The sequence below is a fragment of the Podarcis vaucheri genome, assembly GCF_965113315.1.
Source record: "Podarcis vaucheri genome assembly, chromosome: 5".
Classification (NCBI taxonomy): Eukaryota; Metazoa; Chordata; class Lepidosauria; order Squamata; family Lacertidae; genus Podarcis; species Podarcis vaucheri.
The window spans coordinates 47394945-47422673 of NC_138763.1; the positions used below are offsets into that span (position 1 = coordinate 47394945).

The following is a 27729-nucleotide window of genomic DNA, read 5'->3' on the forward strand; positions in this document are numbered from 1 at the left end:
TGTCAGTTGGCTCAGATAGGTGATCAGTTGATAGAGGGAACAATCACATGAAAACATAGGAATGTGTATCTATCCCCAGTTTCTGAAAATAATTCAGTGTTTTCCTTGATGCCTTGTATTAACCAATTAGGTTACTTTCACAGTTACACAATGTTCAGCCCCCCTGCAAAAAAAAAAAAAACCATGTTCCTATAACATTATTTTAAAAGCACAAACTATGGATCAAGAGGAAACCCCAGATATCCAAACCAGACCTAAGAATTTGACCACCCCCAATGAGAACAGAGAAAGAGATGGCTACCTTAGATTAACAAAACAAAAACAAGACACGCATATGAACCTTGGGTCTAAGGTAAACCCAGGATTTGCTTTGAAGGGAAGGCTAGGCTAGAGCTTACTTTAAATGCAGTGAGATCTCATCTCTTTGAAAATTGAATCTGATGAATCTGACCTCTTCATCTGTAAAATAGGGGAGGAATAACAAGAAATGGGAATATTATTATTTTTTGCTATCCTTACAAAGTTATTGTGATGCTCAGTAAGATGAGCACCTCTATCCCCTTTTTCAAAGTTCCTCTAGTGTGTGGACATCTTTGCATGTGGGAGGAAGATACATTAAGGGTAACAATGCACTTTCCCCCACCACCTTTGAAAATATTGGTAGAATTTATTGATGAGTGAACTGAAAACCGGTCAAGAGATCCAATGCACAAAGCTTTAGAGAGGAACGCTAGCAACCATGTTCCAATTGTAAACGCTAAGGTACATCTCAACTGCTCACTGCAGGAGGAAACTGCTTATATTATTGTAAGGGAAGAAAAACAACACATTTGTAAATGAGGGCAACCCATGGGAGGGAATGTGCTGGTTTATCCAAGCTCCATTCTGATCACAAGCATCTATTGTGTGCCTGTGCCCCCTTCTTTCTATATTTCAGGTGGTCTTTGCAATGCTGGCAGCCTGAAACTTCTTGACTTGTAAATTGAGAACTTGATCAGGAAATAGCTGAAAGAAAACAAACAAGGACAACCAGGCCTTCACTGTGCTACTTTCAAAGTGGCTATTTTTGTCCAGACATTTTGAAGCCTCCTTATTGTGCAGAGGGAGTGAAAGGGACAGATAAACACACTCTGTATCAGCAAAACCAGCAGAACACAACACGTTCAGGATAACAGCACCTGTCAACCAATGATTTTCAAACTCATGTGTGTTTGTGTGCGTGTCTTTATACAAACCAGCCAATGATGGTCAGATCATTTCCATATGAGGCCAGCAACTTTTTCTTTTGCTAAACCCATTAATGGAACTGGAACATGTCAAGTACCTTGCCAAGGTGTATATGTTCATAGATCATTATTTAAAATGCACTCCGGCTAGGAAATGAAACTCTGACTCACTATGACAAAAAGGCTCTAATCCCATTCATCTGATAATACACGACTGGGAGTTAGGCTCTGCTATGCAATAAGAGATAGCATTATCCATAACCTTGACAGAATGCTTTCTACCTTCGCATGAGATGCCTTCTGTAGAAATCACAATTTCCCATTTCCTTCTTCCCTCTTACTCCGCTGCTGTGTTATCTATGACTGCCACAATTGCAATGCTAGATATGCAAGAATCTTGATTTAGTCAAAAGAAGCTCAAAGACTAGAAAAAATTCTGATTCACTAATACCGGGTGCCCCAATCAACAGAGATCACCGCTATAAGGAAGTATTTTTCATGCCCAGTCCCCAGTCCTGCACTAACTCTACAGTATGCCATATAAGGACAGCAAGAACACACTTGTCCCATAGTAATGGTTTCTGCATGATTAAGATATTCCAACAAGTGCTGAGCTTCATAAGATAAAGTGACTCAAAATTTCAACTAAGTGAATAAAACCCCAAGCCTTTGTGAAGCATTCTGAAAAATATGCTACGTAATTTGAATACATTCTGCATGCAGAGGTCCTGCTGGCTTAGCATCCGGGCTCAGAGGTGTCGTAGTAGTCTAGTGCTGCAAAAGCAAAAAAGAAGTGTCCCTGAGCTTCACGTCCTGTTCTTGAGGTGTCCAAACTACCTGAAGAGAAATGGCATAATACACCTTTCCTCCATGTTTTTACATGCCATTGCTTGAAGCTCTTGAGTCACATTGTACCTGCCTTGGAGACTTCTGAACCTGGCTTATCTGCTTGCCTTAATACAACTTAAGTGCAACTTAATACAACACTGCACATATTTAAACGCACTCCCACAGGAGGCAGTAATGGCCACAAACTTGGGTGGATTTAAGTTTTGGACAAATTCATGGAGGATAAAGCTATGAATGGTTACTAGCTGTGATGGCTATGCTCTGCCTCCATAGTGGGAGGCAGTAAAGCTTCTGAATAAAAGTTGCCGGAAACTGCAGGAGAGGAGCATGCTCTTGTGCTTGGGTGCTGCTTGTGGGTTTCCCACGGGCATCTGGTTGGCCACTGTGAGAATAGGATTCTGGATTAGATGTGCCACTGGCCTGATCCAGCAGGCTCTTCTTATGTTTCTTTGAATATGCTTTAGTAACAGTGACTTTGCTAGTTCTTTCTAGTCCTCCTTGAATTTCATAGCTTGGTTTCTTGATCACTTCTCCAAGCAGTGCCCCTCTCTGGGTTATTATTATTATTATTAGCCAAATTCAATGTTAATAGCTTGTTAATCCATTCAATAAATCTGTGTACAGTATTTGAGGGACACAGTTGCAAGTTCCAGCTCATGCTCAAGTTTGCTTCAACAGCACCACACTGTGGCTAGACACATACTAGCAGGTCCTGTTCTGCCATGCTTCCTGAGACAATAGTACAAGACAAACAAATCAGAACTTGGAAGTTCTGAGCAGTGGCGTAGCGTGGGTTGTCAGCACCCGGGGCAAGGCAAGTAATTTGCACCCCCTAACCCATGGATTTGCGCCCCCTAACCCTAACCCCCAGATGTTGCGCCCGGTGCGGCCGGGCCCCCCCCTGCACCCCCCACGCTACGCCACTGGTTCTGAGCTAGGAGATCTGAGGTCTACCCTATGGATATTATGTTAGTGGAGCCATGAGATATTACATCTACTTAATTCCACGAGACTCCGATTTGTTCCCCTGCAAGGACACTTTAAAATATAGGGCATCAAGAAAACACATTCCATTGCTAACTAAGATGTAAAAAGACATTTCTCCTGGCATCAAGATAATATAGGTAAGAGGATAGGGCAGATTTTTAAAATTTTACAGCAAAAAAAAAAAATCCCCTGCTAAGTAATTTGTAGTCTTGGGGTTCAAAAAGCAGAAAAGTAGGTTGACTCCTGTCTTTGAGAATTCCAGAGAAGTCCAGAAACAGCTTGAGTTTCCGCTGGCCCAGGTTGGGGGACCAACAGGGGTATGGTGGCAGTTCTACCATGCAAGGCTGGCTTTCACCCTGGCGATTTGGCAGCCTACTAGAGTCCATGGGGTTGGTACCCCGGGGTTTGGGTACAACAGTCCTGGGGTTTGGGAACTGGAAGGAAGAAACGAGATCTTGTTTTAAGCTGGGATTCTTTCCACCCCCATCTGATTTTGTGCCTCCCCCTCCTTCATTTACAAGTTGCCTTGAAGTTGCCCACCCACAGTTAGCAGCACATGGTCAGCAGGCATACAAGTCAACTGTTTTCTTTCCCCAATATAGTAATTATTACCAAATTTTAGGCAGATTGCAATATTTCTGTTTAAATACAGTAATTATTTATAGACTTTCACCTATACATCTAAGTTACCAAATTCAAATTTTATACAAAAGCATTGTCCTTCCCGCCCCCGCCCCCCTTGGTGATGTATCTGGCAGCAGATCTGAATTTGCTTCACATTTGTGGACGTGACAGTTATGCATGTATAAAGCAGTCTATGTGGTGGCTGGAATGACACACAAAGACTTCTTATGCCAAAACCACAGCGCACCAGAGCAAATGAGAGACTCTTGCCAGATAGTACTACTTGGAAAAGGGCTCTTATCTGCTGGATGCCTGCCAAAAGGATGCATGCGCTAAACAAGGGCATTTGTAGATCAAGAGGCATTCCAACAGCATTATGGAATAGGGAAGGAACAAAGACAGGGCCTAGGGTCTGTTTTCAACAAAGTATCTTTATTTTAAAAATGAATGTAGTCTTACTGGGACCAAGGAATACTTTACCGTTGAGTAGTTTTATGGAGATTTAGAATAATATAAAACAAAGTTATAACATGCATAACCAAGATATAATATACGTATATATAATTTCTGTAACTCACTGCAGTCAGGTATAATTCATCTCTGTGACAGTTCCAGAAATAGTGCTCAAATCGAAGTAGAAGTGCCCTCTGGAATTTTCCCTCCTTCAGTCTTGAGGAAACAAGATGGTCACTCCATCTACTAATGAGTATTATTTAATAACTGCCTCAGTTTGCAAGAGGCATGGATGCATGTGCACATTTCAATATTACGGAAGGAAAAACTGCTTTGATTTTTAATGCCAGATTGTTAAAAGATCACCACGACTTATGCAACCAACTGCTGTGTTCTGCAGGAGGGCATTCTGCAGATACCACCCTAAATTAAAGCATTGAATAGCCTTTAGTAATTATTGAGATAATCATGGAATCCAGGTTAAAAGTAAATCGGTAGTAGTAACAAATCTGATTAAAACAAGGATTCAGAATCCACAGCACTTGTTGTATCTCAAGAGATGACCTAAATCAATGTACCAGAAATTATGTATATCAGACTAGGAGTGTGGAAGAGGGTGTATTATTGGAGATAAGGGTATGGTTAATTTATTCTGATACCTGTTTCTCAAGTATTTCCTTGAATTCAGACTGCTCACCTTTTTAGGCAGCTCCTGTTTATTAGACTATAAGGTATGAATGCAAAGTTTGTTTTGTCTTCCATCTAGCCACAAGAGGGCATTCACAACATAACTGTTTAAAGAGGTCCCTGTGTTTAGTACCTGGAATACCAGAGGCAGTCTGAGCACTTCTGAAACATGGAGAGAAACTAAATGAATAGGAATTTTATGATACAGCATCTTCTAGGAATTCCAGCCAAGTTTTTGGCATTGAAGTATTCTTACGACTCATGTCCACTGTATACAGTTTGGCAATAGAAGTCCACTGCATCTCGTCTTAAAAGACAGTATAGTATCCTTCCATGGTAGTGACCACGTCACTGTTGGTCTCCATCCAGTCCAGTAGGCAATGGATCACATCTCTGGAAACAAAAGGGCTGTAGCGCTGCTGAATACAATTGAGGATGTAATTGAGATGGCAGCCCTTTTCAGCATCTACAGATGTAAAGCAGAAGTGAAATGGTAAATGGGTGGGCAATTGTTCTATTATTCATATAGATGGGAGACTGGATTTCAGTAGCAAGAGTGAAGCTGCCCCCATGGGCAGGTGGCAGACTTTGGATAAAAGCTTTGAGATAACTCGCCCATGTGCTGGCTCAGAAACACACCACCACCATCGCCAATGCCATATTTCTTTCTGCAGGTGCGATACCTGAAGGTATTTCCACAAAACTGGCAGATTGTTTCCAAAAGGTTCACTATGCTGAATGAGAACTGGCATGAACCAAAAGCATGAATCTTATTTCATTACAGAAACCAGGAAGGGGGATTAGAACATTACAAGTTATCCGTTCTGTGCTGGAACCAACAGTAGTCAGTTCCACTTTCCTGTGGCAGTTATTTTGCAAATACATATCTAACTGGGTACATTTCAGAATAGTTAGAATGGGATGGTGGTGGTGAAGAGAGACCCTTAATTATTCAAGCTGGATTAATCTCCTTTAGTACTTCTTTGTTCAGGTTTCTTCCCATAAGGGAATACAGGGGTTTGTGAGAGCACACTTGAATTCTCTAGTGTGGGAAGGCTTTCTCCTTGTCCTATGTTGTGATTTTCTCCTGTTTGATTGATTGTATTGTACTGGTATGCTGTTAGCCTTTGGGCCCCAAAGTGCCCAAACTGCAGTAGTAATAATAATAATTTGTTGTTATTAAATTAAGTTCTCTTACTCAAATACAATTATTCCTTACTTGTACAGGCCTGTGTTTGTGGTTATCTAACTGTTCATACTTACATTTTGGCCTCTTACAATCAGCTCTGAGGACTTCAAGGGTCACTTTGTGCAATTCTTTATCTTGCTCAGTCACCTAGAGGATGCAGGAGTGATTCTTAAAATCAAAGCAATGTACATTTATGTATCAAAGATGAGAGCCTGGCCTACAATTAGAGACCACTGCATTTTCATAACAGAAAGAAACATTTCAGGGCCATTGGATAGTCTGTGAGTGGGAGTCACCTAACAAGCCCTGTCAGTGGAAGCCCTGTGCAAGAACTTCCACTTATACAAGAGGGCTCCCCCTGAAACTGGCTTGGGGGGGTGTCAGGAAAACCCACAGAACAGCACACAGTGGGAGGGGGTATTGTTCTGTTCAGCTAGAAGGTTTGTGTACGTGGAACGATTGGAAGAGCACAACATTGAATTCCACCCTGTGTCTGGATTTAATCTCAGCTTCCAGAAAACACATGGGAAAAGCACTGCTGCACTCAGGTCCTGATTGTGTGCTTCCCATAAGCATCTGGTTGGCCACTATGAGAACAGGATGCTGGACTAGATGGACCTTTGGCCTGATCCAGCAGGGCTCTTCTTATATTCTTATGTAAAGAAGCATTCCGCCTGCATCTGACCATCATAAAACACCTATCACTGGCCCATTTGAAGTGGTGGCTGATGCCCATTGGAACTGGTAAGGTAGTATACAGGAAGGTCAACAGTGAGCAGATCTAGAGCCAATGACAGGCAGATCCAATCAATTAGATTTGTCCTCATCCTTTTCCGTGCTGAGTTCTATAAAGACAACTCTGAGACTAAAAAAGTCAGAAAGGTGACAGCCAGCCGCATCTTCAGACTGGATGTCAAAGTAAGAAGGCTGACAGGTGGGTCTGGCTGAGGGGACACGGAGTTTGGTGGGGCAGTGCCCCATTTGTATGTAGAGTTAGCATGCTAGTGGCATGCTTCATGTATTAAGCTTATGTAAATGTGACAGAACATGCTTTACCTACAGACCACCATTCATATAAAGAGATACTTACAAAATACATATCCTGGGGATTTTTTGATTTCTGGAAAAGAACTCCCTTTTTTTGCAACACCTTTATTGCTTCCGTGAAGGAGTCTCTAATCAGTTTGGAGCAGGGACCATCTTTGGAATCTGTCTGAAGAAGAAAAAGACAAAAAAGAGAGGCATATTTGGATAAGGGGGAAAGAAGAAGCATGGAAGTCAAATGCACTTTTAGGTTATTTGGGTCTGCACAAGGAATAAAAGAGAAGTCCTTTCCTTCAAACAGCAGCAGAAAACTGTCGAGATTAAAATGGCTGAAACAAACCTTACTTTCCGCTACTGAAGGGAGCTGCTGCCAAAGTAATTACCTCATGACACACCGATCCATTTTTAATAAGAAAAGGGAAATGAACTAAAGGATCTGCAAGTGGAAGGAGCAGAGTCTGATAATTACTTGCTTTGGTCTAGAGCATCAATCCTGTCTGAAGATAAGGCCTAATTAAGAACACACTCTGCGTGAGCTGACAGGAGGCTCAGCTTGGGTAGCTCCTGAAAGAGAATTGCTAATGGCAAACTTCTTAAAACTGACAGAAAAAGCAGAAGAAATGGATGTCAGCTTGAAAAGTACAAGCAATGAGCTACTGAAAAAAACCTATGTTTTATTAACCTTACTCCTTGCCTTACAGGCAGCACTGGCACTCTGTGCTTGCTTGTACCTCAGCCCAAAGCACTATGATTTAGATGACTATAGATTAAGTTTTCCTATTTTGTTAAGTCTACCAATATGTTGAGTTTGGAGTATCCTGCTTCAGATATGGGGAGGGGGTGTCTCTGGACTCCAAATATATCTTATGTACATACCATGTGCAATAGGGGGTCTGCCCTCCTTTAGGTTTACTTACAATTAACTAAAGATCTCAGAATAGTCTATATCCCTGCCGTCCCTCTTTGCGATCACCCTGTGATGTAGTATAAGATACGCAAAACAGAAAATCAGCTCAGTGTCACCCTGTAAGCTTTATGGCTGAATGGGTTTAAACCTAGATCTCCCTAGATTAAATCCAACACACTTGATCAGTGTTGGATTTGATTCAGGTAGATCTAGGTTTAAATCTATTTAGTATAGCCACAGAAGACAATGGTGGAGTGCTTTCTTTGTTATATGCAGTGATCTACAAAGAAATCTGATCAGAGGAAAAGCATCAGGAAGTAAACCTGCAGCAAGGATGGGTGTAGGAAATTCAGATAGGTCATATACAAAAGAAAATGTAAAACAAAGGAAGCCTATCTATGGCCATAGAGGTGTTTTTGGTTTCGTTTTTTTGCATCTTTAAAGTGCACCTCTATTGTACTCTGCATAAAATCCAGGAAGATATTTTGGACCAAACTATGGGGCATGTTGAGGTTACTTGCTAGGAAGACCAAATTTTGTAACATACCTCCTCCCCCTCCCTAGGTGCAGGAGTCCAACTTGTTTCCTCTAATACTGCATTTTGCTTTAGAGGCACAGGGATGGCTTGTGAACCTTTGCCATTTCCTACCTTGTACAGAAGCATCTGCTGCTGCTCTAAATTCTTTTCAGCACAGATTGTTCACAGATCCGATCTTTTGCTCTTCACATCGTTTGTGGGCTGTGGCTTTTGATCAGGGATCATTGAAATTCTTAACCATAAATGTGTTCATAAGGCCAATAAATGTAATGCACACATTAAGTGCCAATGGGTTCCATCATGAGGGAAAACCTGATGCATGTGTTACATAAACTTTATTACCAACAGTCCCCAGTCACTCCTCCTCAGATTCTCCAAAGCTCTACTACCTTTACCACTGCTCTTTCCCTTCCCTAGAATGGTCCAGGTTCTTTGGAGACCCATTTCTCTTCAGTGCAATTTGCTTTATGACACTACATCAATTCCCCTCTGGTGCAACTAAGTGCCAGAATGCAGAGCTGAAAGCTCAGGTGTGCATTGCTAATCTTCAAAATTAATGTTGATGAGCCTGGAAACTCCTGAGCAATCAGCCTGTAAGAGAAATACCTGTTTATTCCCCTGTTTGTTGACAAGCACTTCTAATTCTTTCTATGAACAGGATTCTGCAGCTTCTCCAAAGCAACTCAATACAATGCCCATCTTCTTGCTTAGCAAGGAAGTTTCTCTATTCTATTCTAAAGTCTGCTTTCCTGTGATTTAAAGCTCACTTCCTCATCTGTGGCAGTATAGAATAATTGCTTTTCTAAACATTTGAAGATTGCATTTAAGATTACAGTTAAAAGCCAAACCTTCACTTCATTCATCTTTTCTTGATAATAAAATGACCCAGGCTTATTCAATGGTTTTTCCTTTCCAAACCAAAACCTACTTTGACCTCTGAATTTTTAATTCATTTCTTAAAAGGTGGCTAATTAAAAATAGTTACAGAAATCCAAATGTGTATTAACCAGAGAGAATGCCATGTTAACAAAACACAAAACAAATACCCTCTTTGCCTATGCAGTGGGTCAACACAATAGGTTATACAAGTGCAACACACTACTTACAAAATATTTTGGTCAAATCATTTTGATATATGTGTTGAAAATCTGAGAAATTTTGCAGCAAATCATTAGTTGGTTAAGTGTGCTTAGCTTTGAAGCTAGGTACTACTGGGACATACTGGAAAGTGCCAGGAGTTGTGAAGCATTTCTTCCTGTCCCCACCCCACCCCCCATAAATCTGCTTTAATGTGAGTTAGTCCTAGCATGCAAGAGTGCATGCTGTCTCCCAGCTGATACTATATAAAGAAAGTAGACATGCAAAAAATAGGGATAATTCTGCTGTATTAGTGTGACTCCAGTCTGCTGGATTTGAAACTCAACAGGAGTCCAGCTTAGTCTATTTCAGGTACATGAAGCTTATCTAAGGAGTAACAAAGAGGCTGAAAGAGGTAGACTATCAGCAACAAATGCAGTTCAGAGGATGCAAGAGACAGAAGTTCTGCCTCTCCATGAACGGAACTTAAAGTTTTTAGAGGACAGAAACAGACCAATTCCAGAAATTCAAAGAAACTATGTAGACTATTACCTGACCTGATGATTATCAGAATTTAAAGTTTTCATTTGGTCCTTCCTCTGTAGCCTTATTCTATTCACTAGCAATGTGTTGTACCACTTTATGCCTCTTGACAAACGTAGAGGGGGAAATATGTTAATCTGGCAATCTAATAGTGTGATTCTATACTTGTTTACTCAGAAGCATGTACAGTACTCTGTAGTTAAATTTAAAAAAAATCAAGGTAAGTGCATATATAATGGAACACAGGTTAAAATGTATTTTGTTTGAGAGGGTCCCCAACTTAAGGCTTGGGGTAATTCAGGGTCCCATTGACAAAAGAAAAATAGTAATAAAAGATGTAATGACTGTAAAAATATCTGAGCACAGGATAACGGGCAAAAGCATGAAAAGACTTCATGCGAAGTGTGTGTCCATGCGGTCTTTGAAATGACAAACATAATAGGGAATACATAAAGTGAAAGGTCAAAATTACAGATTTGAAAAGGTCAAAATTACAGATGATAAAGTCAGAAGATATGCTGCAGCTAGCAATTTGATACACAGTTGAATGGAAATACATAACAGAACTCTGCAGAATGCCACTGCTGCTCATCTCAGGAAATTGCACATAGAATATGATAAGAAAGTGGTTATGCACTTCTATTCAGGAAATGACAGAACTAAAAAAGACATACACTTCAGGAAATGACAGAACTGAAAACTTCTTCAAGCTGGAGCTATTTTTTCCAAGCATCCAAGCCTGCAGCATCCCAGGGGGTGCAGATAAATATTTATGAATACACTGAAGTTCTGTTCTGTAGCTAAGAAGCACACAGCCACTATGTTGAAGACAAACATAAAATGAAGGTAAATGTTCACAAATTGGTATGGATTTGGAGGGTGGAGACATAGATGGAGCAGCTCTGCTCATCACACCACACACACACAGCTAGGTGTTCGTAACCAATTACACATTCAATATGACAGCTGCAATGGATGCATAATTAGATTGACATGGGTCATATAGAAGAATTATATATAGATATAAAAATGTAACACTAATGCTGTAAAAAAAAAATCAGTAATTTTGCAATAGAAACATCAATAAAGAAACTTGTCAGTAAGATGCTAAAAGGTGTAAGCAACTATACTACCCTGAGGTATGGGTGACTCTCCAGAGAATGGATTACAACTCCCATCAGTCCCAGTCAATATGTCTAATATTAAAGAATAATGAAAGCTGCAGGCCAGCAATGTTTGATGAGCTACAGGTTTCTTGCCTCTGCTCTAAAGAAAGACTCTCAAATCAGATAATCAGCCAAGAGGAAGATGGCCACAGGAATCATTATATCAGGTGCAAGACCAACATAATTATTTTTTTCAAATGAGGCAACTGGTAGGGAGTATCCTTCTAAATGATGAATGAGTTCCCCATGCTTATTGCTTTTAAATTCTATGTAAAGGGCTAATTTAAGATCTGATTGGATCAACTTTCTACCAGAGTAAATGTAGCTCTGCCTGGTGTGCTGGGGAGGGGGTAAGGAAAAACAGAAACAAAGTTTTTAAAAATGTAAATATATGGGGGGTGCTCAGAGAAAGAGGGAGGATATTATTCACAATTTTACCAATGGGCAGCTGAAGCTGAGAAATGTGACTTACTAAAATCCCATAGTAAGGGTTCAACTGAACTGTGATTTCAGCCCAGGACTAGTCCAATACATTATCAAGAGATTACTTCATATACTGTGTTGGGGGAAGTCAAAGGGGACTGGATGCAGTTGAAGCAATGGAATTGCCCTGTGTGACCATAGCAACCCAGAGCCTACTGAGCAGAATAACTTGGAATAGCCTTCAGCTTTTACCAGAATTGCTTATTATTGCAGCTGGTTTGAGAAGCCAATTCTTTCTCTGCTGTTTGGTACTTTTTGTATTATATTCCTTTGCCACAGACCAGCAGGGTTCTTGTTCAAATCCAGGCCTATTGCTTTATTAAAATTCAATGACAAGCGTTACTTTTATGAAAACAAGTGGTTGCCAGGAAGCAACCACCAGGAAGGAGGCCACAGAACCCACTATGAATGGGAGGCAGATTTGTTGTTACTGTACAGTTTTGGAAGGATTAAAATATCCTCCTATAGAACTGGGAATTTAAAGCACATCCTTAACTAAATACATAGCTAGACACAAAAGGGAAGCTAGGGGGGGAAATCGCCTCAATTTCCATTGTACTGCAAGCGGGAAAAAGTAAGGCAAAGGCTGAAGTTAAAGAGAGACAGATTTCCATACTGACATTCAGTTTTAATTGTAATGCTAAAGAAAGGATTTTTAAATTATATATATTCAGCCCAGATTCTCAGCTAATGTAGCTTTACATAACTTTATAAGCACTGAAGTTATGCAAATTTGCACCAGGTGGGCATCTGGCTCATTACCCTATTCTCTGCATGCTAAGAATCTTTTATAAACAAATTCCTATTTAACCAGAAGCACAGAGACAGACAGAAATGTTTTGCTATTGAAAAGCAGTCCAAATCTCAAACAAGCACTTGCTTTATGTATAACTCTGATTCCAATTAGAGTTTGGGAATTGGAATCTCCTAAAAAAAACCAACCCAGACCCAGACCCAGTTTGCTCTGAACAGGCTGAAATGTCTAACAAGTAGAAAGTGTAATAGATAGCAGATGTCAGCATACTCTTTATAATTTTCTACAGAAGGGCCAACCTTTTTAATATGTTGGGCCTCATTTATCTTACCCTTGATTAAGTTCAGAACCATCCAGTCCTGTCACTCAACTGATCCATTATCTTCAAGAGACCTCCCAAGCTCCATTATAGCTACCTACACAGTTATGAAAGTAGTAAGTTAATAGCAGTGGCAAGTCTCAAACTTTAGTTTGCTTTATAGCTTTTTCGTTTTGATCTGTCTTACTTTTATTACCATCAAAAAAAGTACACAAACCAACATACTGTTAGGCTACCATGCCATGAACTGCAGGAGGTTTTGTTTTCTCAAAGTAGCAGCTATTACACAGTCCAGTGTTTAGTTCAATATTATCATTAAACATTCTTGATTGACCTAAGCTACCCCACAAATGCAGTCAGCTCCCTACAAAGCCACCTTTACTCACTTGCTCAGCAGTTCTTGGTCCATCCTCCTTGACTAGCGATACTAAAGCCTCCACAGTTTCCAACTCCTGCTGATAGAAACTCTGGATCTTGTTCTTCAATAAGAAGTCTCTTATTTTTTTGCTCAGTTCAGTGATGGAGCCCAACATGTACACTGCACCTTGGCTATCAGCAGAAAATAAATTTAAAATGGAGAGCGAAAATATTAACCAAATTAAAAGGCCTCCTACAACTAGATACTTAACTAGTTTAAATGACACCCAACTAAATCTTCAGCAGTGCTGAACACACTGTCACTATAAGATCAAGCCTACAATAACCCAGACTTATGAGCTGGTTTAGGATAAATTTCACAGAAATCAGAAATGTAACTGGCTTCTATGATCCACAAAAAGCTTTACGATCTGGATGACATGTATGCATGATCACTGTGCAAGGGTTTGGAGTGGCGTTTGCACTAGATCTTACTGTGTGGCATCTATCCTGTGCTGTGGTGTGACACTAGGGTTACTACAGCCATCTCTCCACTTGCGTGCGATTAGCATGGGCACTCCTGCTAACACACACACTGACAACAGTGCTGAAAGTGGGCAGGGACAGAATGGTGCAAGCCCCACTTGTGCGCATCCCAGTGACGCACATGGCAGCTTAGAACGGAATCCCCACATAAGTGGGGGATTCTTCCATACATGAATCTGGCTGTCTCATTCTATGGCTCTACCTATTCTAGATGTATCATCCTTCCGTCTTCTTTTTGTTCCTGCCTTTGAACTTGCCCCACCATACAAATTCAGTTTTCATAGAAAACCAGTAACTCTGTTTTATATCCTACTCTTGATGCAAGGCCTACACTCCTGAATCACCAGCATCTCCTATCTAGAGCTCTCACTGACCTTTGTGCCTCTTCTTGCAACTGGAATGGCTGATCATAAATATCTCTGTATAGATGGGGGAGTTCCAGCATCCTTGAAATCAGAACGTCACACATAGGGTCATCAACTTTATCTGAAAAGAAATAAGGAAGGCACAAAAAAGGCAAACAGATTCAAACTTGAGCCGCTAGTTGCATTTCATTTCTTTATTAGTTATTTACAGCTCACCTTCCAAGATAATGGTTGTTTTATCTGATGTTAATAATAATAATTTATTTCTTGTATCCATCCCATCTGCCTGGATTGCCCCAGTCACTCTGGGTGGCTTCCAACAAAATATAAAGGAACACAACAAAACATTAAACATCGCTTGCCTTCAGATGTCTATGAAAAGCCATATGATTATTTATCTCTCTGACATCTGACGGGAGGGTGTTCCACAAGGCAGGGGCAACTACTGAGAAGGCCATCTGCCTGGTTCCCTGTAACTGCACTTCTCACAGTGAGGCAAACTGCCAGAAGACCCTTGGAGATGGATCTCAGTTTCCAGGCTGAGTAAATCTCAGATTATTCACAACTCCTGAGTATCAGATCTACTGTATATCCTATTTGGAATTTAGCAGGTTTGTCGTTCTACAGAAGGACAGGGAGAGGCCACACTACTTCTGCATTTGAGTGTCTGGAACTAGGTTTGGAGGATGGCTTTTAGCAAGCTGAGAAGCCCAGCTTTACAAAACACAACATCCATATGCTGCACAGAGTCATACACAGCAGCTCTCAACAAGGCGTATGAATCAGAGACACAAAGTGGCCTTGATGCGACAGGAAAAAAGCCTGGGTGCAGCTTAAATAAACTGTAAGTCGCACAGGTTGCAGTTATGGGAGTTTTAAAGGTCAGGATAAAAATGCATACTCCTGAATGAGTAACTACTCACAGTACATGGAGGCCTTGATTTCTCGCTGCTGTCTGAAGATCTGAATGCAACCACGGACTCTGATAGTATCACCAATTTCCAGTCTTGTTTTTTGGCAAACTGCTACTTCGAGCTTTCTTATTTGTTCAGCTAGATCCAGGCCACTTGAGGTACTAGGATGAGGTCTAAAATCTGTAGGGAAAGAAACATTCACTACATTTGGAATGGAAAAGCAAAGTAGATTTCCCCAAATATCATGATCGATGTCATCCAATATACCATGTATGTTAAAAGACCACTTCATAGGCAATATTACAGCTGCCAACACACACTGTCTTCTCCCCTTAGAAACTGCCATCTTCCAAAAAATTAGTTGTGTAGATATAACATTAAACAGCACAATTAATGGGAGAAAACACAGCATTGGAGAGATGGGAAAAAATAAAAGGAGACACTGAAATTCTGCTTGACCAGCCTTCCCAAACCTGGTGCCCTCTAAATGTTGTTGGGGCTACAGCTTCAATGATTCCTTAATTCTGGCCATGCTGACTGGGGTTGATGGGAGTTGTAGTCCAACAATACCTGGAAGGCACCAGGCTAGGGAAAGCTCCTCTTGACTAAGACTGTGACTCAACAGAATGAGACATGATTAATATATATATTCATTATTCAAATAAAAGTAGAAAGCCAATACAGAAAAGAAGGTGACTTCTTCATTAAACATTATAAGTTTTTCCTGGCATAACTGAGTAGCTTTTTCCAGACAGATAGCCATGTTCAACTGTGACATCAAACACAACTAAGAGTCTTGTGGCACCTTAAAAATTATTTAATTATGCCATAATGAGCTTGTCTGTCTTTAAGGTGCATCAAGAATTGAGCAGAGCTTCAAGTTTCAGGGTTCTTAGCTATCATTTGGATTTAGTGTTGACAATCTGACCACAACTGTATTATTAATAAAGCTTTTCTCCAGCTACTTTTAGAGCATCAATAGACCACGAAAGGCTTGGAACATTTATTTAACATTATTCTCTGCACCTTGAAAGCAATATACTACTGCATATTTTTTATTATGCAGTAGTAATGACTGTATAATTGACAGTAGGGAGTGAACCAAGAATAAAACAAGCAAAGGCCAGCAACTGAGTTAAAAACAGCAGATTCCCAAGATGAAGTCTCTAGGTGATTATATGCTAGTACATTTTTTTTAAAAAAATGTTTTTTTGTGTGTGGCCTGTTTACTCTTCAACCCACTGAAATAGGGAGGTGGGAAGCAAAGAGGAAGGAACAAAAGTTTGGCTATGTTATGTGACAGGTATCTGTGGGCAAGAAGAAAAAGTCATCTGCACTGAAACATGGGGAACATGAGACATTCACATTTTTAAAATCAACTGTTCAGAATAGGATATAAGATGTGTAAGAGAAAAGAATAGTATCTCTGCAAATCAAAATATATGCAAAATGTTAAGAGGCTATATTGAATTCAACAAGCTAACAGATCTCAGATCATTTAGCTCTAATTGGAAAACATCACTTTAAACAAAATGGAAAAGTTGCATTGGCAACTACAGTAAGAAGGCTCTTCAAGCCAAGTGTCCTGAACTGAAACAACAGACCCATCTGTTATGAAGGAATGGACCTCAGCACTGCTCTTTTATCAAGTCACAGTAAAACAATATAAAAATGAACAGGGAAATGGTGCAAACACCTGAAAATAACCCTCACTAATAAAGTATAGAATATATATTAATACATATTCTGAAAAAGCTAAAAGGAAAGCAGATACGAAGTGGAAAGTTACCTGACAAAGATTTCTGCTGTGCCAAAGGGTTTTTCCAGCAGGTGCAGCTTATAACTCCTGTGCCGTCATCCACTAGATAGTAGGATAGCAATTTTAATCAGTTTGGTGGGAGTTTATAGAACACACACCACAAACATTTTTGCTTAGCAACAGCCTTTTTGTTTGTACCAGAGAAGCAAAATCTTTCTCAAAGCTCTCCCATCCATTTTACCTGTGCCAATTTCCTGCTGCAGCAAATCAACAGACTAAATGTGACTGACAAACTAGTCAAAAGTCAAAAACACAGAATAACTCATTTTCTGAAATTCTCCCCTACAGCAATTTTTTTCCTAGTGATGTTGAGGGAATAGTCTGGATAGTGAAAAGATGGCGATGAGGGTCAAAGACAGACAGACACACTTTCTGCGACTAAGCTGGGTTATGGGGGTGTGAAGGAAAGAGGGAAATGACTGTTCCATGGACTACTGTTGTAGAGGCTGGACAGGCTACCTTCTCTATGCTGGATTAACGCTATTGGCAATCTATCTTAATGATATATAAAGAGGCAGGTTTTTATTTTTAACAGTGCCTTCCTCACTCCCAACCCTTTCTATACCATCATCTGCACAAATGCATATGCTATGTAAATGACCTTTACTGAAACATCTAACATTTGTCTCCTGAAATTAATATAAGGGCAATAATGCTTGCTATTTGATACATACACTGTTGACCAGGGACAGAACAACTTCTTGTATTAGCTGCAGCTTGAACTGAGATCACAAAGGGAGGATGAATGAAGGCAGAAAAGGCCTTAGAAACCCCCACAGTGAGTTGTCAACTTTTGGTACCAGATATTCACAAGGAGCTGGTCATTCGTAATTTCTATCCAAGCCCCTCTGCCACATTTGGGAGACTTCTAGCATTATTGACCTGCATTCTTGTCATTTTCCCTTTAAGTCCTTTCAGCAACAGGATACTCAGTCTGAGGGACCACTGGCCTTACTTAAGAGAGTTTAAAACAAGCAGCCCCTTTTAAGTATGTAAGTGTAAACAAATTCCCGTTTTTCAGTGCAGAAACAAGACAACAATCCACATTTCTTCCTTTATGCAGCTTTGCTTCTCAAAAAGGAGTGCATCATGCCTCTCTAAACTCAAGCACGTGATCCAGCTGATGCAATACTAGCCAATTAGATCCGCAGCTGGCAGAGCCTTGCTTTTGAACTGGAAAATGCAAATGGAAGTTACAATTTATTTTGGGCGAGTCAGCCTGAGTGCAGCTGAGAGAAGGTCAGGGAGGGGCAGCTTGGCAAGATGCCCAAGAATGAAACTGGGAACAGTTTGAACATGAGGAGAAAGACAACCATGGACGCAAGGAGGGTAGTCCTTCTCCTAGGTTCACTGGTGTGAACTTGGAAAGAGTTGGCAGTGAAGGGAGGGGTGGCTGAGGAAAGCATAGCCTCTGTCTTTGTACCAAAGAACTGTACAAGGTAACCATGCTAAGAACCACACAAGCATTTCTTCCCAGGAACAGAAAATTATGCACCTAGCATCTCACTCTCTGCGCTGGGACATTCAAAAGGCTATGTCATTGTTAGTATGCTCTTGGAACCCCATCTCTCTTTCTCATTACCACCATCTGTCCCAGTCAAGGCTGTGGAAGTTGTCAATGAAAGTGAACATTCCCCCTGAAGGAACAGTTTCACAGCTTGGGCCATTCCTAAAGTGTCTTACAGGATGCAGCAGTGGGCAGGGGTACTTTCTGCCAACTCTCATCTGGCTCCCCTGTTTTGCCATTTACTGAAGCAATCAGACCTTCCTTCAACCCTATATACCTTGGCCTCTTCCAGAGTGGGTTGCATGGGGTTTTCCCTTGCAGACTGATCAGAAACCTCCAGCTGGTTGTTGTTGTTGCTACACCATATATAAAAGCAAACCTAATTTAAGAAGGCAGTAAAGGCTAATGAGAATGGAGAAATTTAAGAGCTAGCAGGAATAAGAATTTCTTACCTCCATAAGTATAACAGGCATCTCGTTCTTTGATCAGAACCACAGTTCCAAGAATATCCACCTGCCTTACTGGATGCCTGTTGTAAAAGAATATACCTATGAAAGGAGGAGATCATTATTGATACATAAGGTACATACAGTCTTATTTCAGCGAAGTAAAGAAGAATAGACTGAGGTGATGCCTGGCTTATAAATTCTAATGCCCACCTGTTTGCTATAGGGCTAGAAAGCCCCATGCACCTTCCCTAACGCCTCTTTCAGGAAAAACCACTCAAGGCTTCTTAGGAAAGGGGTGTGTGACAAATTTGCCCCCCACTAGGTTGGGAGTGGCATTCTGACATTTGGCCAAAAGTGTCAATACAACATTATAATATGTCAACAAAGCAACAAGTTGTAAGAGGTATTCATCATGCCAGTTAATGATTAAAGGCAGTACCAGTAATTATTTTCAGTTTATTTAAAAAGGCCATGCCCCACTTTCTCAGACTTTGCAACCAGCAGGCTGAGAAATGGTGCTGTAGGAGTCTCAGGAACCAGCATGGAGATTTTAACTACCAAAGGGTGAAACAGATGAAGAGTTTACTAAGGGAAACTGGAGTTTGCCAAGCAAACAAGAAATGTCAGTTTTAATAAATGAGGGTAGGTAAGGTCTGTAAGGAACATGCTGAGCAATGTTCAGCCATGGCTTTTAATTCAACATCTTTTAAAAGAAAAGACATTTTCTAAACAGCCTTTTGTTAAATTCTTTGGTTTCTGCATATCACAATTCACCACACCTTTTCCCTTAAGCATTTTTGGAAGCAATATGCTCTGTCTTGATTTCCAGTTCTGTTTAACAAATATTGCCTATTTATCTCTTTCAAGGTAGCTTGGGACTGATCTTTTAATTAGCTTTTTATTATTCATGAAAATCTTACATTCTTGCATAAAGGAATAGTTGATGAGTCTTAAATTGGATCAGACCAAGCAAAAATAATGGTAAAAAATTATAGCTGTTTCCAGCCAGGGCAGTTTGTCTGGTCAAGCTGCCCTGGTAATAATCATGTGAGAGATGAGCTGACAAGTAGTGGAAACAGAGCTCTGGTTGAAGTACAGTGCAAGTATGGTTATGTTACTAGGGATATAGACTGAGGCGCAGCTCCGAGTCACCAGCTGCAAGCTCATCCAGGCTGTTGGGATCCTTCTGACACTCCCTCAGCGCCTTTATCACAACCTCTCCCTCCTGTCTGCAGCTAGTTGTACTAGTATAGCCACTTTGAGAGATAAGCCTGATGGGTCACTCCCTCCCAATGATATACTGATAATTCCAGGGACTGAATTTCTCCCCTCTTCTTTCCCCAATCCAATGGCTTCATGCTACATGAGATGGGGTGGAGGCATATTCAAGCATATCCATAAGAGAAGGGACACTCCTCTTGATGGTGGTACAAATTGCCTCCACCATTCTATTCCCTTTCCTGCTGGGCAAGGTAAGGTGGCAGATCAAGGCCAGGAAACTCAAGCAAGGGTTGGATTCATTGAGGAACTTGGAATATACAGATGATCTCATTTTCTTTTGCTGTTTTATCTATCCTCAGAGCTTCTTTCAGGCACAGAAGGGAGAGAAAAGTTTTTATCTGGAGCCAGATTGTCAGTCCATAGCACAGTAATGCTAGGCTTTTCATTAAAACCAGTGATGTTATACATATCATAGCAACCTCATAACTCACCTGGAACCTGTTTTGATTCTTTCATTTCTTGTAGGTCTTTAATGTACAGTCTTGCAAAAGCTGAAAAGATAGGATCCAGTCCCCATAACAATGAAGGGACCTCTTCTGATTCTGTGGCTGCGGTGAACATTCAGAAGTGAATGACGTGGCTCCAAGACCATGTATCAACTCAAGACAAGCAGAGCTTCTGACCAAATGTTTGCAAGTCTGTGGGGGGAAATGTGTGTAACATAAACATTATGCTAGCTTGATTAGTTTTTATTATGATGCCTAGTTTTAAAATTTTAATTGTTGATGGTATGACAGGATTAGAAAGAGTGCTAACTGCTCCATGCATTTTATGTAGCACCTAGCCTCTGCTAAAAGGAAAGAAACAAATGCTTGAATTCATTCCTTCTGGATACTGGAAAACAGATACGTAGTCCTCAGCAATGAGGACCAAGCAACCTGCAATGTTACCTCAAATAAGTTTATCACAAGAGGCGGAATTTAGGCAAGGACTACAGGCCAGTCACAGCATGCTTTGTACCCCACTGTCCAAAACTTTGCATCAATTTATAGCTGCCATCTTCCTTGCTGACAAAATTACACTATTAGTAACAATCAGGAATACAACGTCAGTTATTACACAATGACTAGTTTCATTCTCTCCAGTGTTTTCCCTTAATTAGTTTCATCCCTGGCTTGCACTCAATGCATTGCGCAATCCTGCTGTGACCCGCTGGAAAAGCAGGCATGGCTTGTGCTTGTTTTCTTTTCAAACAAAAGATTTGCTACTTGTTTATATTTGAAGCTATCAAAAGAAACATATATGAAATGCAGATCTGGGAGTATCATTTCCCCCATTCCATCTTCACAGTCTTTAGATCTTACTTAGTTTGAAATTTTGAGTGAATACTTGAGATGACAGTGATATACTGTATAAACATATTACCTGTCAAATTTCAGCAATGAATTTACACAGGATATGAACGGTAGAAACACTGTTGTTGAATGAATGGGTTGTATACAACTGAGGCATACTCAAGAGTAGTTCCATTTTTATCAATGGAATTTAGTCAAGTTCTTTAATTTCAATTGGTCTACTTGGAGTATGACTCGGTTGGCTACATTATGGTTTTTAAAAATGTTATTTCTACCTGCCTTGAACTGTATGAGGCTTCTTGCACTTAAAACCAAAATAAATTTTCCCAATAATTAATTTGAAACACAATGTAAAAATGAGGATCATTTTGCAACGCAAATCAATGTGAATGAAACTTTGTTGTTTAAAGCCATAGGCCACCACAATGTGACATTTATTTTTAAAGAAAATATTTAGCAACCTTGAAACACTATTTCCATAGTTCATGTCATCTGTAAATTCACTGTCATGAGTGAATGAAAGCAAAGAAAATGCAGTTGCTAATGTCTGATTATGGTTCTATCTACATTGAACTATGCATTTTAATCAATGAAGCATTAACTGTGACTCTACAAAGCACACAAGTTTCTAAAACAAATGGATTGTTTTGCCTTTAGATTTACTTCCAAAAAGAATGATGGTGATGTTGGTGATAAGAGGCCAACCATAACATGTACTTGCAGTCATGAAAACAGTCAAAAGTGCTACCATTCAATTACTACTAACCACAAACTAGGAATAGTAGCTGTGCTAGGCTGCTATAACATCAGACAATAACATCAGACACCTTAACAACAAAGCAGATTTGCTATCTAAGAGTTAGGCAGGAAAAGTGTATGGAGTGATGAAGAGGGTAGAAATTGTGGCACATATTTGATTTTGCAGTTTAATACCAAAAAGTTAGATGCATTAAAAGAAATAGTGGTTCTTCCTACATATTTTCCATTTTTATTTTCTGAATTCTTAACTGGACTGGAAGTATCTGACAAGGGCTGTTCACCAGGGGGCTGTTCCTCTTGCTGAGTGAGAAAGCTTGCAACTTATAAGGTCTGTGCAGCTTGACTTTTTCAGCTAGGGGAGGAATTCAATAATGACCTACATAGATCCTACTATGCATGTATTAGCGGCAGCAATTAGGCATTATTGAGGACAAAGGGATAATAAAGTAGCCTTAAATCCACTAAACCTCTGAGAACTTTGTATGATTAACAGTCTTATGACTAGATTAATAGAGAACAGTTCTGCATAGTCAGAAAATCACAGTGCAATGCATAAATACATAACTCTAGCTTAAGAAACCAATTTGCTGAAAGAAAACTAAAAGAATATGAATGTGGTGTATAGATCCAACTGTCTTTCCACCTACTGAGCATGGTTGATGAATTAGCCTTGTGTATATATTAGGAAAGGGAAGATGTGAACAGATTACGCATAGGAAAGAGATAGAACAAAAGGTGTAAGGAACATAAAAGAATCAGAGTGAAATGAGGATCAAGTTGAGACAAAAAAATGGGGAGAATAAGCGAAAGAGCAGATAGTAAAAGACACACACACAAAAAAGGAACCCAGATGGATCAGACTCAAAGGTTAATCTAGTCCATTATCCTGTTATCACAGTGTCCAGCCAGATACCTATGAGAAGCCTACAATCAGGGCCTAAATGCAACAGTACTCTCCACTTGTGATTCCTATCCAACAGTGGTGGTAGAGCACGGTCATCTTGGCTTTAGCTTTATCCTCTATGAATCTGCCTTTCAAGTCAACCAAACTGAGTTCCATCATATTGCAGGAGCTAATTCCATAGTTTCTGCCTTGGTGAAATTCTTCCTTTTGTCTGCCCTGACCATTCAGCTTCTGCTATAATGCAGGTACAGAACAGGATAAAAACTTCTCCCTACCCTACTTTCTCCACACCATGCGCATATATATATATATATATATATATATATATATATATATAATCACTTTTTTCTAACATAAAAAGTCCCCAATGATGTTATCTTTCCTCATAAGGGAGTTGCTATATCCTTTGATCACTTTGATTATCCTTATATATAGTGTACAATATCTTCTTTGAGGTGCAGTGACCAGAATAGTATACTGTATTCCTAGAGCAATCTCACCATATATTTTAATAAAAGTAATCTATTAGCAGTTTTATTTTTTTATTCCTTTCCTATCAATTCCCCACATGGAAATTGTCCTTTTCATAGCTGCCACACAGTGGGCCAATGTTTTCATTGAGCTATCAGTTACTGCTATTTTTGAACCCAACAGTGTATATTTGTCCTAACATGCATCACTTTACTTGCTTTCACTTTCACATTTCAAATTTTAATGCCCCTACCCCACTTTGAAGATATCTTTTGGGAACTCTTCAATATCCTTTTTTGTTTTATCACCCTAAATAATTTGGTGTCAACAGAAAACCGAGCCACCTCACCCCTATGAACATGTTTTCCCCCTCCAGAAGTGACATTGCAGGGGAGCAGCCACAGCTGTTAGTGGATTCCATCTTCCATCAGATCCAGTCATCTTAGCCAATGTACTTCAGCAACCTCTGGAAGACAAGTTTCTAATCCATGCCTTAAAAAAAGGTAGAGCACTTGTATAACAGCAGCCAATTTGAATCCAACTTTTTGTCACCATCATGGGGGAAGTACAGTGGTGCCCCGCAAGACGAATGCCTCGCAAGACGAAAAACTTGCTAGACGAAAGGGTTTTGCGGTTTTTGAGCTGCTTCACAAGACGAATTTCCCTATGGGCTTGCTTCGCAAGACGAAAACGTCTTGCAAGTTTGTTTCCTTTTTCTTAACACCGTTAATACAGTTGCGACTTGACTTCGAGGAGCAACTCATAGAACGTGGTGTGGTAGCCTTTTTTGAGGTTTTTGGTGATTTTTGAAGCTTTTCCGACACCGTGCTTCGCAAGACGAAAAATTCGCTAGACGAAAAAACTCGCGGAACGAATTAATTTCGACTTGCGAGGCACCACTGTATAATAGTGAACACCAAAGATAGCAGAGCTTAGCAGGTAAAGGGAAAGATATGAAAAAGATTGGAATAAATAGGAAACAACAGAAACAGAAGGATAAATGGAAAACATATTTAATCTAGTTCTTTAGTCTGTGAAAATACAAAGGTTTAAGGACGTGAGAACTGTCACATACCCCATCAAGTCCAGTTAATAAATAGTGATAACCTTGCTGGCTCAAGTGGATGTGAGAAAAACTTTATGATGAACTATGGACTGTGTACATACGTCAAACCTTAATTTTCTCATAAGTCTCTCAAAACAGAGACAGACAGGAACAACAGGGTCAGTTTTGTGTTCTACTGCCTCCAAATAGATACCTCCAAGAACAGAAAGAAGTTAACTGCTTGCATTCCAGGACAAAGATGAGATTGGTTGCCAGAAGAAATAGTGGTAGGCTGACTTTTTCATGGGAAAGCATGACTATCTTGACTGAAGGAACAGATTTGCCTCTAAAGTTTTCACCTATAGGATTTTCAAGAGAATGAAAATATTAGGGAATTATTAAATAATATTTATGATTCTTTTATTATTCATATAACCTTATATTAACATGCTTTATACATTATAACCTTTATATACTTTATAATCTAGAAACTTTATATGCTTTATAACCAATTTTTGTATGTAATCAATAACTTAAAAATCTAGGAATAACAGGTAAAAGAGTCTGGACAACTAGCCTTATTTGAAGGTGGTCCACTCTATGAATTCCAAATTCCAGGGGCGGTATTTCAGGGGTTGCATTTTGTGTTTTGGAACACAGGATAATCAGCTTAGCTGATAAAATCTCTGCTCAGACATGATTCTGATAACACAATAAAACATTTCTTTTCAATGCAATGCTGTAATGGAAAAGATTCTGCTTTTCAAATATTTAGAGAATTGCTATCGGGAACACAGGAAAATAGTTGTTTATTACCAACTCTTGTTTTATAACATAATATCATAGCAATGACTTGATCCTATATTACTGATAATATCTATATTAAAGTTAGAGAAAATGGTATTTTCAAGGTGTAAGTATGCAACTGTGAAACCGCCTTCTTGACTGCTGGACTCGCTATTGGTCTTGTCTGCTCAATCCACAGGAACTTGTCTTCACATGCAGGTGATAGACAAGTTCCTAACTTACTCAGGGTTTAAGACCCATTAGCTACCCTCACCTGGTTCAGCCAACCAATCATAGCAGTGGTATAACTGGTCAAACTTCATAAATCATTATATTGCAAGTGGTTCTCTGGCACTTTCACTGGAGGATTAGGGAGCCCCTTCATTTGGGCAACCAAGATTTAAAGGAAACAACAGCTGGGCGGGTGGGGGGGAGTTATTCATTGACCAAGTGACATGTACTACAAGTAAAAACCCCATATAGGTGGAGGCCACCTTGTTCCTGCTGGAAAATAGGTTCTTGGTTGCCCATCAAGGTTTGGTGTTATCTGTTGTGCCTGTCTTCTGCATACTGTGTGGATGATAGTGGGTCCTCCTGTGGGTGAAGGGTAGTAGGAAAGGGAAATACTGTATCTGAATACGGTATATATTTTATGCAGATTTGTTTTAATTCTTTTGCTGTTCTACTGACTTCTGCCTAACCAGCACACCATCTAAAATTAATCTCTACCTGTTTTGACAAGGACTGACAAGTTTCTTTATAGTCTGGCTCTCAACTTTATAAAAATATTTATATAAAACTAATTCACAAAGAAAATATCAAAGTGGTTCACAATAACTATTGACTTGTGTGCTTTATCTAAGCATGGAGACAAAACTGAGTAACAACTGGCTGTTGTATTTCCAGAGAGGGGAAAATCAGCCATTAGGTGTTTCTCCTTCCTAGGAGACCTTGGTGCAACCTAAAACCTCCATATCAACTAAGAGAATCATTTGCAATCTGCCACCTCTTCCCACGCTTCATCTTAGTACTATTATTAGCTACAAACATGAAAGGCTTGACGCACCAACCCTTTTCTCTCTCACTCCTCCCACCATTGAGGATTTTACCCCCTACTCTGATGAAGGGTTATGGAGAACCTGCACACTATTTGGGGATATTTTGGTTAGCATAATACAGATGTGGCCCCAAAATGGATTTTGGAGCCCACAAGGCCAGACTGTGTGAACCATACACAACACCAGAAGGGAGAAAGTAAAACTATTTTAAAAGAGTATACTAACTCCTGGAACACTGTGAAAAAAGGCTACACTATTGCCTTCTAATATGAAACTGTGGAATTAATTTATGTGTAGGTCGTAATGGGTGCCTTGTGTATTCAACTATTACAGTTCAGCTCCATTAAATGAACAAGAAGCAAACGTTGTTATTCAGGATAGACTAACTTATTGCAGTAAAGTTTGCTTAGTTTGTCAAACTATATTCTGATACAGTATGGACAGCATGAGGGGATAAGAGCCCTGATAAGACCTTAAATCCATCTTGTCGGACAGCAGCCCATTTCTATGGAATATCCACAGCTTCCATGCCTTGCAACAGTTTACGCTGTTATCTGCGCTGAGGATTTAGTATTCAAAAGTGTACTGTTCCTGACGCATTGCCCATTGTTTATTTTTTAACATTTTAAAAAAACTACTTTCATTTTAAAGCCAAGGACCGCAACCATATCTTGTGGTAGTGAATTCCATAAACAATTTGTGTTCTTATGAGTACAAGAACTCTGCTTGACCAATCACATATCTAGTCCACCCCCTGGTTTTCCACAATACCAAAGGGACATCCATGGGCCCTCAGGGCATGGGGGGAAAGAGCCTTCTCCCGCTATTGCTCCCCAGCGAGTGGCACTCAAGACACACGTTGCCCCTGATTCTATACGGACATAACAATCAGTAACTATCCTGTGCCTAAATTCCCCTGTCCAAACACTCCACATACACAGCCATACATGGAGGGAACAGGAAGCCTAGCCTTTTTCCTTTCCCCTACAAACGAGCACAAAGTAATCGCCAAAAACCACTAAACCAGCACAAAAGAAAGTTGCCCCTTTTAAGCGCCCCTTTTCCCCCAAAGTGCTGTAATCTCTCCCCCTCCTCAAAACGGTCGACGCTGCGCCACTTACCCGCCAAAGAGCTCGGCGCGCTCCTATTGGCTCTCCGTCGCTAACGGGCGGGTTTCCTAGGCGTCACGCGCATGGGACAGGGGAGGGGTGTCGGTGGGAGGAGAAACCGGAAGGAAGTTACCTCAGGCGGCGGCCCTTCTCTTTTAAGCTCCGCCCTCTCCGCCTTCCTCCGCCCCCGTTTCCTTGAAACCCGGCTACGTACAGGG

The 27729-nt window shown here is 40.2% G+C and overlaps 2 protein-coding genes across 9 annotated transcripts in view; both read right to left on the minus strand.

Annotated features, from left to right (window-relative positions):
* SH3PXD2A (SH3 and PX domains 2A) overlaps window positions 1-478 on the minus strand; it is a 248555-nt gene extending 248077 nt beyond the window's left edge. For both annotated transcript variants that reach the window (XM_082225245.1, XM_082225238.1), the window contains exon 1: window positions 399-478. The gene's annotated coding sequence lies outside the window, so the exon portion shown is untranslated. The remainder of the gene's footprint in view (window positions 1-398) is intronic.
* Window positions 479-4097: 3619 nt separating this feature from the next.
* On the minus strand, window positions 4098-27641 carry STN1 (STN1 subunit of CST complex). Of its 7 annotated transcripts, none has more exons than XM_082225269.1 (12): window positions 27524-27641; window positions 25136-25260; window positions 24773-24917; window positions 20516-20722; window positions 18807-18902; window positions 16818-16889; window positions 15038-15208; window positions 14124-14235; window positions 13233-13395; window positions 7106-7228; window positions 6090-6162; window positions 4098-5292 (listed from the first exon to the last, which is right to left on the minus strand). In XM_082225269.1, exons 4-12 carry the CDS (start codon window positions 20643-20645, stop codon window positions 5135-5137), a joined length of 1098 nt encoding a protein of 365 aa, XP_082081395.1. In that variant the 5' UTR covers window positions 20646-20722; window positions 24773-24917; window positions 25136-25260; window positions 27524-27641; the 3' UTR covers window positions 4098-5134. The 7 variants fall into 7 exon arrangements, with proteins under 7 accessions (XP_082081395.1, XP_082081398.1, XP_082081399.1 ...); XM_082225272.1 differs by lacking the exon at window positions 27524-27641 and adding an exon at window positions 25839-25938; XM_082225273.1 differs by lacking the exon at window positions 24773-24917.
* Between the last annotated feature and the right edge of the window lie 88 nt (window positions 27642-27729).